The sequence below is a fragment of the Ziziphus jujuba genome, chromosome 10 (genome assembly GCF_031755915.1).
Source record: "Ziziphus jujuba cultivar Dongzao chromosome 10, ASM3175591v1".
NCBI lineage: Eukaryota > Viridiplantae > Streptophyta > Magnoliopsida > Rosales > Rhamnaceae > Ziziphus > Ziziphus jujuba.
Window position 1 is genome coordinate 3,530,037 of NC_083388.1, and position 14,342 is coordinate 3,544,378.

The 14,342-nt window shown below is 31.4% G+C and overlaps 2 protein-coding genes across 2 annotated transcripts; both read left to right on the plus strand.

The window, feature by feature from the left end:
• The first annotated feature begins 845 nt into the window (after nucleotides 1-845).
• On the plus strand, nucleotides 846-3,516 carry LOC107431114 (replication protein A 70 kDa DNA-binding subunit B-like). Its single transcript, XM_060811932.1, has 8 exons — nucleotides 846-894; nucleotides 1,078-1,347; nucleotides 1,480-1,576; nucleotides 1,667-1,791; nucleotides 1,936-2,014; nucleotides 2,100-2,232; nucleotides 2,317-2,477; nucleotides 3,387-3,516. Exons 1-8 carry the CDS (start codon nucleotides 846-848, stop codon nucleotides 3,514-3,516), a joined length of 1,044 nt encoding a protein of 347 aa, XP_060667915.1.
• Nucleotides 3,517-9,270: 5,754 nt separating this feature from the next.
• LOC132799625 (uncharacterized) lies at nucleotides 9,271-11,855 on the plus strand. Its single transcript, XM_060811933.1, has 3 exons — nucleotides 9,271-9,310; nucleotides 9,406-9,721; nucleotides 10,244-11,855. Exons 1-3 carry the CDS (start codon nucleotides 9,271-9,273, stop codon nucleotides 11,853-11,855), a joined length of 1,968 nt encoding a protein of 655 aa, XP_060667916.1.
• Nucleotides 11,856-14,342: the final 2,487 nt, after the last annotated feature.

A 14,342-nucleotide genomic window follows, 5' to 3' on the forward strand; every position in this document is an offset into this window, starting at 1 on the left:
CTCCCAAGTTTTGGTCATGTTTTACTGTTCAAAATGGTTCCAAAACAACTACTTTTCGTGCGTTTTGGCTTTTCTTTTCCTTGTTTTTTTACTGTTCAACAGTTGCCATACTGGTGAGATCCACATTTTATGCTTCTTTTTATATTTTGCCATACAGGTGTCAGGGGTTGTGGTATGGCATGCATTATGGTTATGATGACTTACAGTATGGTAAGGATAGAGTTGGTGTACTTTATACAAAATTCTGGACTTCATTATTATACTTCAGAAAAGACTTTGCCTTATCATATAAGTAAAGATTTTGATTTATAATATTTTAAAGCCTATTTCCTTGGTTTTCAGTATTTAAATGCCATTGGCTTTTTTTCTTTTCTATTTTTTTTTTTTTTATTTTCAGCTTTTCTCTCCCCCTACTCTCTTTATCAGTGACGATAAAGAACCTGAGGATTGTGTTATTCACTACAAAATTGGTAACTTTAATTTTTTCCATTCCTTTGTCTTATTACTTAATTTCCTCGTGCATTTCAATTCTTTTGTGAGTTCATGAATTTCATTGTGCATGGATCTTTGCATTTTTCATTGCTTTTATGTGCACATGCATATGATTTATATTTCAGTTCTTCGCCCAATATCACATATTGATATATGAAAAACCAACATGTATTTATGCTAACAAAAGGACTAGCTTGTCTGCGTAGATTATCTCAAACATCCATTTTTTGAGAGCTCTAACAACTGCCAGAGCATCCGTGTTCCTCATAGTCAATGACTATGTCATCTATAATTTGGTTTATTTGATTCATAGTGATTTCATTTTATGTTTTTCTAAAATATAATATAGCAAAATGGTTAGAGAAGTAAAGCTAACCAAGGATATTCAAGCTCAACAAAAAGGTTGGACAGTAAAAGTGGTGGTTATTTGGAAAGCAATGCCACGAGTTTCTAAATCAAGTCCAAACAAATATCAAAGGTTAATCATAGCTGATGAAGAAGTAAGTTTATTTTGATAATATATTTATTTTGTATAATTTGTTTCATATATAACTCAATTTTAAGTCTCTTGTTTTTCTTATACAGGGTATAAGATCCAGGCCACAATATATGGTGGAGACATCCACATCTTCCGAGACACACTCATAATTGGGAAAAATTATTATATTTCTAATGCTTGGGTTAAAGAAATTGGTGCACAATATCAGATTGTTCAAAATAATTTGCAATGGACTATAAATGGTCGAACCATTGTGGAAGAAGTAACTGGAGATTCAGAGATAATTGTGCCTGCTGTTTACAGCTTTGTTCCGTTCTCACGACTACACACTTATATTGATTCTCTATCCCACATCGGTATGTTTGTCTATATAGTCAATTTGTTCAGCTATATTTTTATAACTTTTCATTTATATTTAATTCATCATGTGGACAAATTTCTAATGATCTATAACATTTTAATTAACTTTTGAATTTGTTTATCATCAGATGTGATTGGAATAGCGATTGAAATCAAGCCAAAAAAGGAGATAATCACGAATAATGGCTTAGAGATTGTCCAAGAGATGACTTTGATGAATGATAAGTAAGTACTCCAAAAAAATAAAAATAATTATTAATTATTAAATAAGTTAATAAACATTTTTCTAAATTTTGATTTTAATTTTATGGACAGTATGGATACTGTGATGCTTACCATGTGGAACCAATTTGTGAACAATGAATGTACTCAAATTTTGAATATTATGAATAGAAAACCAATCATTATTGGATGTCGACTTAAAGTTAGCTCATATAATGGTATGTTTCCTTAATGACTACACTACAATTGATTTTATTTTTGAACAATTTTTATGTAATTAAAATAGTCAGCAATTTTCTAAATTAGTTTTTATTAATTCAATTTTTTACATGCATATATGTATTATTTATATCATCATACAGGTATCTCGCTTTCAACCAAATCCTCCAGTTCATTTGTTATTGAACCGGAGATACCACAAGCAGCTGCTTTATCAATTTGGTAAACTAATATTGGAGTTTAAATTTAGAACAATTTTTCTTGTATAAAAAATAAAAATAGCAATAATTAATTTGAGCAATTACAGGTATAATGCTAATGCTGAAAAAGCCATGGACATAATATGTGGAAGGATTGGTCTTGAGACAAAGTCACTGTCTACACTTCCTTCTGCTGAGGACATCATTACCATTAAGATGATAGATAATCAACTTAATACGGTAAATTTCTTGACTATTATTTTGTTTATAATTATTAACAACTATAATATTAAGATATGTTTGTACTTTTCATTATGTAAACAGAGGAGAAGTTTTTGGATCAATGGTCACATCAAAGTGACAAATTTGATTCAACCTTTTTGGTACTTAAGCTGTGAAAAATGCACAAAAGCAACTGGATATGAATTTGAACAGAGGTTTAACTGCTTGTATTGCAGACATGATCAAGTTAAAGCTATGCCAAGGTATGCATACAAATATTTGTTGTTGTTATTATTATTATTATTGTTATTATCGTCCAATTATGCAATCATCATTATATGATTGTAACTTACAACTACTGGGTTTTTTTCCCCATTAAAAACACACTAATTAATTATGCATGAAAAATTTATAATCAATGATATTATATTTTTCATCTCAGGTGTGAAACATAAGATAAAGCTTTGATCTAAATGAATAGGACAAGAATAAAACAGAAAAAAGATATGATTATACCTTGCACTGATCGATTTGTACATTTGTTGAGCCCCATAGCAATCACCCCATTCTACAACTTTTGCTCATTTGTCAATATGCTGCATTTAAAAGCAAAAACAGGCTACATTATGATTGAGGATTGTGCTTGCTAGCCAAAATAACGAGATTTGTTGCAAGAAAAACTCCACTGTCTTTTGAGTATTTTCGGATATTTAGTTGCCATAATAATTGAGATCCACAAAAATTAATAATTGAAATTAATCATCATTATTTGAAACTCAAAAATCAAACTTAAACAGAGATCGTGTTTAAGGATTGCAACACAAAACAAAGAAAAATAACAAAATGAGCCATCTTTTATGTTAAGCATGTTCATTAGGAATTTTTATTTATAGTTTAGTAAGCAAAATATAGAACTCCATAAATTTTTGTTCTCTAAATACTTAGCTTATCTTTGTCATATAGATTATTACTTCATCTACATTATTACTTCATCACCTTTTGTTGTAATCCATTAGGTTAATGCCTCAATCTTTGCCTCTGCTCTCTCCACCCAGTGCCACTTCAATTTTGTATAATGTGAAATACTTTATTCAGTTATTGTATAAGACATTTCATATTATTTATTTTATGATTAATTATAACCTCTAACTGGTAATTCTTCTTTTATTCAGGTGCCGAGTCATTGTTGATTTGATAGATGAGTCTTCATCATTGAATGCTACATTGTTCAGAAATCAAGTTGAAAAATTTCTTGGTTGCACTACATATGAGTTGATGAATAAATCTGATGGGGTAATATAATTCTTTTCATATGTGTTTTTGGAAATGACTGGTTAGTTTTAACTTGTTCTTTGAAAAAACATATATAAATGATGTAAATGCTTATGCGAGTACTAACTGTGAATCTTTCTTTTTTTTAGGATTATGTTAAAGATATTGAAAAAATTGCCACATTATCCAGTAGTCATAAGCTTCTAATTCAAGTTAAAGCATCTAAACATGAATATCGTGATATTACAAGATGGAAATACACAATCCTTTCTATTTGTGATACTATTTCAAAAGAAATCAACACATTAACACAAACAGATACTTCAAATGATGCTGAAGTTAGTCAAGTTTTAGAAATTGTTGAAGAGCAAAGTGGAAAATCATTAGGCATAACTGAATTGAGAGGTATGAACATGTTTGATACATTATATCCTAAGTGAAATTACATGAGCTTTTATTTAATGTTCTAATGCATATATATTACAACTTTCAAAATCAGATATATCTGGAGGTGTTGACAATGCTAAGATAGAGCAAATGAGCAATGAAGATAAAGTCCTAGCTGATTTGGTTTCAAAGCCTATTGCAAGAAACAATGCAACAAAGAAACTAAAACTGATGATTTCCAAAAGTGCAGGTGAGGCAGATCCAATAGCGCTGAATCTTGAAAGTTCTCATTTACAATTTGGTGAAGGGAGTAGGAAGCAGTTTGCCGAGCTTAAAGACAATGCTTAATTTGTTATCATGGGAACCATCTTTTTGTTAATGTGGACATGATAGATTACTATCAGTTCATAAGTAGATTATTATCAGTCTTTTGTGAATTTATAGCATATTTAGACTATACTATGATAGTTACACTAATATTATTATTTTGTACATTGCAAGATGTAATAAAAATTGATTTAGGTATAACCTAATACATTTCTATTAAATCTTGCAATTTATCTTAGGAAGATAGCAATGATGCTAAGATAGATTCATCTATGACACAAGTATTTTATGACAACTTTTTGTTTAACGAAAGTAAAATAGTAATTATGAGTTTTTATGATTGTACTTATATTTCCTATGATCATTTTTTATTTTTTGTGTTTCTTTTAGTTAATATATAAATCCATGAATAAATTAAATTTCATGATAATGGACCAGAATCAAAATAAATTGTTTATGTTTTCATTAGTTTTAAAATTAATTTATTCTCACTAAATATCTAAAACATCTCAATATTGATTGGTGAATAAAAAACAAATAAAATTGAAAGGATGAAGCTAGAATCTAATTACGAACAATAGTGGTTTTTGCTTTTTCAGATTTTCTGCTTTTCTAGATTTTCTGTTCATCTAAGAGTTGGTGATGCAAACCCGCCCGAGCTCGCACCATCGACAACTCGTTGGGGTACTGATCCGATACAGATGAAGACTGGACCGATCATTAGGGCTCAAGCTAAAAGGTTTAAGGACAACCTTGCTTCCTTTATCTAGAAAGTAATTCATTCTCAAAGGGGCGTGTCCATACCTGAAGATAAAAGACCTATTTTAAGTATTCAAGTGGTGGAGGCTGATACATCGAACACCCATACATCGGATATTTTATATCGGACACCCATGTCTCGGACATCTGATCTTGGATTTCGGATATCGAAGCCTTGCCTCGGACATCTGATCTCGGACGAGTCTTGCCTCGGACATCGGATGCAACTTAGCTCGGCCAGACATAACTTAGCTGGACAGACATCAGTTAGTTCAGCCAGACACAACTTAGCTCGGCCAGACATTAGTTAGCTCGGCCAAACACAACTTAGCTCGGACAGACATCAGTTCGCTCGGCCAGACACAACTTAGCTCGGACAGACATCAGTTAGCTCGGCCAGACACAACTTAGCTCGGACAGACACTAGTTAGTTCGGCCAGACACAACTTAGCTCGGACAGACATCAGTTAGGTCGGCCAGACACAACTTAGCTCGGACAGACATCAGTTAGGTCGGCCAGACACAACTTAGCTCGGACAGACATCAGTTAGCTCGGCCAGACACAACTTAGCTCGGCCAGACACAACTTAGCTCGGACAGACACAACTTAGCTCGGACAGACATCAGTTAGCTCGGCCAGACACAACTTAGCTCGGCCAGACACAACTTAGCTCGGACAGACACAACTTAGCTCGATCAGACACAACTTAGCTCGGACAGACATCAGTTAGCTCGGCCAAATACAACTTAGCTCGGATAGACACAACTTAGCTCGGACAAACACCAGTTAGTTCGGCCAGACACAACTTAGCTCGGGCAGACATCAGTTAGCTCGGCCAGACACAACTTATCTCGGACAGACATCAGTTAGCTCGGCCAGACACAACTTAGCTCGGACAAACATCCGTTAGCTCGGCCAGACACAACTTAGCTTGGACAGACACAAGTTAGCTCGGCCAGATACAACTTAGTTCGGACAGACATCAGTTAGCTCGGCCAAACACAAGTTATCTCAGACAGACATCAGTTAGCTCGGATAGGCCATAAGTTAGCTCAGACATCAGGCACACATAAGTTAGCTCGATTGAAGAAATAATTCCGCCTAAATATCAAAGTCAACTCGTTACCTAATTTGCGATTGATTTTGTATGGGAAGTTGAATCTTTCCTCTCCTGTGCATTCTTCATTCCTCCTTCCATTGAAGCTCAAATTCACCCAAAAAAAAAAAAAAAAAAAAACAGAAGTGAAGAAAAGAAAAATAACTCTGGGATGTGCTTCAAGGTCGCTTGGGTCATCTGGTGAGTGTATATTATATTTTATTTTTTCTTTCTTTCCTTATTTATTCTTCCTTCCTTCTCAACAATCCTCTGTGGTCTCTCTCTCTCTAATGGGCTTTCCATTTTCCACCAAAATCTATATTCTCTTCCTATATGTTCATGTATAGATTGGGTTTTTTTTCTGCCTTTCAATTTGGACCAAGTTTATTTATCTGTTTCAATTTTAGAGAAAATAAGATTAGGATTTGTATTTTATTTGTTTGTTATTGGAAGCCGTGTAAACCTTTTAGTTGGTTCTGGAATTCAGTATTGTTTCAATGTAGTCATTAACTTGGAATCTATTGATCATATTTGATAAGCTTGGTGAAATTGTTAAAGAATTTTGGGTTATGATTTATCTTATTTATGAATGTAGAGACAATGAAACCCCAAATAGGGTGATCAAGGTTTTCCATGTGTTGTTGTGTGGAAATAAAATATCCTATTTCTTTAGTCTACTTTTCTCTTTTTTCTTTTTTCTTTTTTTTTCTCCAAAGAAAATGTCTGTTACCCAAAAAAAAAAAAATTCTAATATGTGCTTGCATATATGGAATTTGATTCATTCACATAAAAATTAATATATATATATATATATATACTATGATACTGATTTGATCCAATATGTATAAAAAAATAAATGTAAAATGAAAAAATAATTTATGTTTTGATGTGTATATAAATATGTGCATACAATATATATATATATATATATATGATTTTCAAAGTAAATTAAAAAAAATAAATATTTTTGTTGAATATTTTATCATATGTGAGATGTAGTAAATTTTCACTTTAAATATTAAATAAATTTCTGTTAAATGGACTGGACTTTTTTGTTAATAAATAATGGATTGGACTTACTCCAACTATTGCTTTGCATTAGCCTTTTATCTTTTATCTATTACGTTAATTAAAATCCTTGAATGTTCCATCACATATTTGATCTTCAACAGTTGTCATACTGGTGAGATCCACATTTTATGCTTCTTTTTTTATTTTGTCATACAGGTGTCAGGGGTTGTGGTATGGCATGCATTATGGTTATGATGACTTACAGTATGGTAAGGATAGAGTTGGTGTACTTTATACAAAATTCTGGACTTCATTATTGTACTTCATAAAGGACTTTGACTTACCATGTAAGTAAAGATTTTGATTTATAATATTTTAAAGCCTATTTCCTTGGTTTTCAGTATTTAAATGCCATTGGCTTTTTTTCTTTTCTATTTTTTTTTTCAGCTTTTCTCTCCCCCTACTCTCTTTATCAGTGACGACAAAGAACCTGAGGATTGTGTTATTCAGGTATTTATACATTTGGCCTTACTTTTTAGGTGTTTTTTTTTTAAATAAAAAATTAGCAAGTGTGGTTTTCTTTAAATAAAAAATAGAAGTTTTTTTTTTCTTTGCTAATGTCTCTGTAAACATTTTGTTTTTTAGGTGTTCGTTGTTGCTATAGCTTAAATTTGGCCTCACTTTTGTTTATTAGAGAGTTTGGTAAGCTTGTATATATTTTCAGTTCTAATTTATCATTGATAGGTGAGAGTATGGAAAAACAAAAACAAAATCAACAAAAATATGATAGTATGTCAAATGCTAAAAGAGAAGAAAAAAATAAAAAACGAAGAGAGAAAAGGCTATTACGTAATGAATTACTAAACATAAATGTTAGACGAGACTGTTTATTTTTGAAAACTTCATTTGTTGAATGTCACAGTAATAACATTGGAAATACATCTGAAGCAATGATAGGTGTTGATGAAGGAAGAAGAAAAGAAGATAATTTAGGAATAGAAAACACCTATTCTAAAAAGAGCAAGACAAATGGTATGCATATAAAAGATAATGATAATTTAGTAATAGTTAATAAGAAGGAAGAACAATTAAGAAAAAGAAGAGAAAGATATGCAAAAAAATCGAAAGGGAAAAAAAACTAATTAATAAGCAACAAACCAAAGAAGGAAATGCACATAATGAAGTGTTAAAAATTATATATTTAGGATCTTCATCAAATCAGGTTGGTATTAATGATGCAGAAAATTTACCCATTGGATATGTAACTAAGAGTGGCATAGTTAATGCACATTTGAAAAATCAAATTGAAAATGAGTCATTAATATCTAATAAAGGAACAAGTGTTTGTAAGAAAAGAAAGCAACGAAAAAACATTTTGAAAGAAATAGTTAGTAGTGTGCATGTTCTATCAAATCCTACATTTTGTAATCATTGCAATGCTAAAATATTACAATATGAACCCAAGGGATTTTGTTGTTCAAATGGATAAGTTTTATTGGTTCATAATAAAATGCCTATTGAGTTGTATGAATTATTTACTTTAGATGCTAAAGAAGCAAAAGAATTTAGAAAATATGTTAGAACCTACAATAATACATTTGCTTTCACTTCTTTTGGTGTCAAATATGATAAACAACTTTGTATGAGAAATAAAGGTATTTACACTTTTCGTGTACAAGGACAGGTCTATCATTACATAAATGAATTGTTACCTATGGATAAGCAACCATCATATCTACAATTATATTTTTACGACACTGAACATGAGTTAGAAAATCGTCTTCGTTGTTCTAATTCAATGAATTTAATGTTGCTACAAAAAATAACCAATATTCTTTCTGTGAATCCTTATGTAAAGTTTTTTCGAAGCTTGAAAGATATTGAAAATTTACAAAATTATTCTATTCATATCAAATCTGATGTAGGATTAGATCAGAGAGTGTATAATCTTCCCACTGCATCTCAAGTAGCTGCCATATGGATAGAAGATATGAATTCTGAAAATAGAAATCGTGAAATTGTTGTGTATAATCAAGCTGGATATAGTCATAAAATAGAATACTATTTTGGTTGTTATGATGCATTACAATATCCTTTGATATTTCCTTTTGGAGATGCTGGTTGGCATCAAGGAATAAAAAAAATTAACAAAAAAAATAGACAATCATATTGTGAAGGTCAATTTTTGACCAATGTGACTGAAATGGATTCTGTTGTAGACATGCTTGATAAGGAAACAGAAGGTGTATTTTTTTTTTTTTTTAAACAACAGAATTTATGTATGTATATATATTTTCAATAGTCCTGCTAACTTATCTTCTTTGCAATTTTTCTACAGTGATGGGAATGAAGAAGAAAAGAAATAGCGTTTCATGTCGTGAGTATTATTCTTATAAGTTGCAAATTAGATCACTAAATGATTCGATGATTTTGCATATAGGACGTCTTTTGCAACAATTTGTTGGAGATATGTATGTAAAATTAGAAACTTCTAGGCTTGATTATTTTAGAAAAAATCAAACTGAAATTCGTGCTGAATTGTATCAAGGAATTATGGATAGTGTTGATGTTGGAGAAACTAGGGGCATAAAAGTTGGTCGAAGAATTATATTGCCTTCTACTTTTATTGGTGGTCCTAGAGATATGCGTAGAAGGTACATGGATGCAATGACTTTAGTTCAAATATTTGGAAAGCCAGATATTTTCCTTACTATGACATGCAATCCAAATTGGATAGAAATTAAACAAGAATTGATAAAAAATGAGGAAGCACAAAATAGACCAAATTTAGTTTCACGTGTGTTTAGAGCTAAATTAGAAGAGTTGAAGAAAGATCTTTTTAAAGATGAAATTTTTGGTCCAGTAGCTGCACATGTACATGTAATTGAATTTCAAAAAAGAGGTTTACCACATGCTCATATATTAATCATTTTAAAATCTAATTCAAAGTTACTATGTCCCGATATATTTGATAAGATTGTATGTGCTGAAATACCAAATAAGAATGGTAATTTACATTTATTTTCTGCTGTAAAAAAACACATGATGCATGGACCTTGTGGAAAATTTAATCCTAAAAACATATGTATGAAAAAAGATGGTACTTGTAAAAATAAATTCCCTATGTCATTTACATCAAAAACTGTTTTAGGGAAAAATTCTTTTCCATTGTATAGAAGACGTGATGATGGTTGTAAAGTTAAGGTTAGAAGATCTGTTCTAGATAATCGATGGGTGGTTCCTTACAATCCTTATCTGCTTGCAAAGTTTGACTGCCACATAAATGTTGAAATATGTTCTACAATAAAGACTGTTAAATATTTATATAAATATATATACAAAGGACATGATAAAGTTGCAATGAATATAAAGTCATTTAAAAATGATGAAGATATTGATGAAATACATAGTTTTCAGTCTGCTAGATGGATATCACCGCCTGAAGCGATGTGGAGAATTTATGGCTTTTCTTTAAATGAAATGCATCCACATGTAATGACATTACAAATTCATTTGGAAAATAAGCAAATGATGAGTTTCAAGAATTCTGTTAATTTACAATCTGTTGTGAATAATGATTTCTTTGCAAAAACTATGCTTACTGAATATTTTGTTATGAATCGTGTAAAGGTAAACAGTAGACAATTATTATATAGGGAGTTTCCTGCACATTATGTTTGGTCCTCCCAATTTAAAACTTGGAATATACGCAAACGGTGTGATGTTGTTGGTAGAATTGTAAATGTGAATCCATTTGATCATGAGAGGTATTATCTAAGATTATTATTAAATCATGTTAGGGGAGCCACATCTTTTGATGATCTTAAATGTGTAAATGGTGTTCAATGCTTATCATATCGTGATGCAGCTTTGTTGCATGGTCTATTAGAATCTGATAATGGTTTTGAGTTATGCTTGGAGGAAGCGTCTTTGTACCAAATGCCTTATAGTTTACGAAGGTTGTTTGCTACTTTATTAGTATATTGTAGTCCAAGTAATCCGAGAGATTTATGGATTAAATATGAGAAAGCATTATCTGATGATTTTAAATATTTAAATTATAGTGATAGAGTTAAAAGATCAAAAGTTTTAGGACATATTAACATTATCCTGGAATCAATGGGAAAAACTTTAGCTGATTATGATCTTTTGGAATTTGACATTGATGACAATGATATTCATGATGATAATAGAGAAATTAGTGAGCAATTATCGATTGTTATAAATGATGATGATATTGCATGTGCACAGTCTTTAAATATTGAACAAAAATATGCATACGAACAAATATTAGATAAAGTGTTCTCTAAAGTACCTGGTTTGTTTTTCATTGATGGCCCTAGTGGAAGTAGAAAAACTTTCTTATATAAAACAATTCTTGCTGCTGTTAGATCAAAAGGTTTAATTGCCCTTGCTACAGCATATTCAGGAGTTGCAGCTTCCATTTTACCTGGTGGAAGAACAGCTCATTCCAGGTTTAAAATTCCTTTAGTGATGGAAGAACATAATACATGTCATGTTAGTAAACAATCAGGATTAGCGAAATTTATGAAAGATGCAAGTTTAATAGTATGGGATGAAGCTCCGATGGTAAAAAAGGAAGCAATTGAATCATTAGATAAGATGTTACAAGATATAAATGAATGTGATTTGTTATTTGGTGGTAAAGTAGTTGTTTTTTGTGGGGATTTTAGACAAGTTCTTCCTGTAGTTCCAAAAGGTACTAGAGAAGAAGTTATAAATTCATCTTTAGTTTATTCATATTATGGCCAAAATTACATAAAATAAAATTAAGTCAAAATATGCGAGCTCAATTTGATCCTTTATTTAGTCAATATTTGTTACGCATTGGTGATGGAGTTGAAGAATATATTCATGATGATTATATTAAATTGCCATGTCAAATGATTGTTCCAAATGTTGATAAAGAAGATGCATTGGATAACTTAATTAATGTATTTCTTGAAATTGAAAAGTATGCTGAAAACTTAGATTTTATGATAAATAGAGCTATTTTAACACCTAAAAATGATTATGTGGATCAAATTAATAATGTCTTAATAAATAGATTTGTAGGTGATACAATAACATATTATAGTTATGATGAATGTTTAGATAAAAGTCAACAAGATATTCATGAAGATTTCTTGAATATGTTAGTGCCCAATGGATTTCCTCCACATGAATTAAGATTAAAAGTAAATTGTCCAGTTATACTATTAAGGAATATTAATCCTTCTGAAGGGCTATGCAATGGAACAAGATTAATTTGTCGTAGATTTGATCAAAATGTGATAGATGCTGAAATTAGTGTTGGAGAATATCGAGGAAAAAGAGTTTTCTTACCTAGAATTCCATTTATGCCAATAGAAAATGTAAAAGATGTCTTACATTTTAAACGTAAACAATTTCCAATACGATTATGTTTTGCAATGACAATTAATAAAGCTCAAGGACAAACATTAGACTATGTTGGTGTATATTTACCGGAACCAGTTTTTTCTCATGGTCAGTTATATGTGGCTTTGTCTAGAGCAAAGATGGGACAATGTATAACAATTTTGAATATTATGCCTTCAATAGATGAATTAGATTATACATTGACCAAAAATGTTGTATTTCATGAATTGTTAAGTTTAGTAAATTCTTCAAATAGGTAAGCTCAATGTATGTTACTTATATTATTGATGTAATTTTTATTTATTTATTTATTTTAAATTTTCTGATCATTTTTTATATATTTGAAATCATGCTTTTGAACATATATGATTGTTTTGTTTTTTTAGGGGTTGAGGTCAATTCCATTAGAACATATATGATACATCGGACACCCATACATCGGATATTTTATATCGAACACCCATGTCTCGGAGATCTGATCTCGGACTTCGGATATCGGAGCCTTGCCTCGGACATCTGATCTCGGACGAGTCTTGCCTCGGACATCGGATGTAACTTAGCTCGGCCAGACACAACTTAGCTCGGACAGACATCAATTAGTTCAGCCAGACACAACTTAGCTCGGACAGACATCAATTAGCTCGGCCAGACACAACTTAGTTCGGACAGACATCGGTTAGCTCGGCCAAACACAAGTTAGCTCAGACAAACATCAGTTAGCCCGGATAGGCCATAAGTTAGCTCGGACATCAGGCAGACATCAACACTATCCTCGGATATTTTATATCGGACACCCATGTCTCGGAGATCTGATCTCGGACTTCGGATATCGAAGCCTTGCCTCGGAGATCTGATCTCCGACGAGTCTTGCCTCGGACATCGGATGTAACTTAGCTCGGCCAGACACAACTTAGCTCGGACAGACATCAGTTAGTTCGGCCAGACACAACTTAGTTCGGACAGACATCAGTTAGCTCGGCCAAACACAAGTTAGCTCAGACAGACATCAGTTAGCTCGGATAGGCCATAAGTTAGCTCGGACATCAGGCAGACATAAGTTAGTTCGGTTGAAGAAATAATTTCGCCTAAATGTCAAAGTCAACTCGTTACCTAATTTGCGATTGATTTTCTTTCTTTTTGGATTTTTATTTATTTATTTTCTGGACAAATAACTTTAAGAAGGTTTTTATTTTATTGTAAATTAATTAATTTGTAATTTAATATAAAGGAATTAATTAATCAAACTTAGATTAGGAAAGGAAGTATAGTTGCAGCCAACTAGGATTCTTTATGTGTGTGGCCGGTTTTACCTAGGATTTTTAAGGTTTATTTTGTTTCTTTCAAAGCCTATTTAAAGGCTTAGTTATCAATAAGAACTAACTTTGATTTGATTGAGAAAATACTTGTGAGATTAATTATGTCTTTGTTCTTTGAGAACACCTAAAACACCATTAGAGAATTGGTTGTTTTAGCTTGACTTATCAATAGGTTTTTCATCCCCTATTGTGGCGTCTACATTATACCAAAGTTTCTAACCACAGGTTGGTTAGGGGTTGAGGTCAATTCCATTAGAACTTGAACTTAATTAAGATCCGGGCTAATATAATACAAGTTTAGGAGCAGGTCGTCCTAGGTTCGTATCAGTTGGAAGTGTTCTTACTTCAAAATTATATGATGCGATTTGGATATTAAATTTATGAAAAACTTGGGATAAAATGATTAATTTTTTATGTTTGTTAATAATTTAAGGTTAAATCTTTCTAAACAAATTGAAAAATGTTAATTAAAAAAACTAATTTAACAATTTTTTAATTCAAACTTTTCCATATTACTTAAAAGCTATTAAACATTTAAATTTTAATCCAAGCCACGTGC

Bases quoted from the DNA above. Each gene is read 5' to 3' on its own strand.
- LOC107431114 (XM_060811932.1), top strand. From the start codon at position 846: ATGGTTAGAGAAGTAAAGCTAACCAAGGATATTCAAGCTCAACAAAAA. The intron at 895-1,077 runs GTTGGACAGTAA...TTTCTTATACAG, and splicing joins TATTCAAGCTCAACAAAAAG to GGTATAAGATCCAGGCCACA. The intron at 2,015-2,099 runs GTAAACTAATAT...GAGCAATTACAG, and splicing joins GCAGCTGCTTTATCAATTTG to GTATAATGCTAATGCTGAAA.
- LOC132799625 (XM_060811933.1), top strand. From the start codon at position 9,271: ATGGATTCTGTTGTAGACATGCTTGATAAGGAAACAGAAG. The intron at 9,311-9,405 runs GTGTATTTTTTT...ATTTTTCTACAG, and splicing joins GCTTGATAAGGAAACAGAAG to TGATGGGAATGAAGAAGAAA. The intron at 9,722-10,243 runs GTACATGGATGC...TCCATTGTATAG, and splicing joins CCTAGAGATATGCGTAGAAG to AAGACGTGATGATGGTTGTA.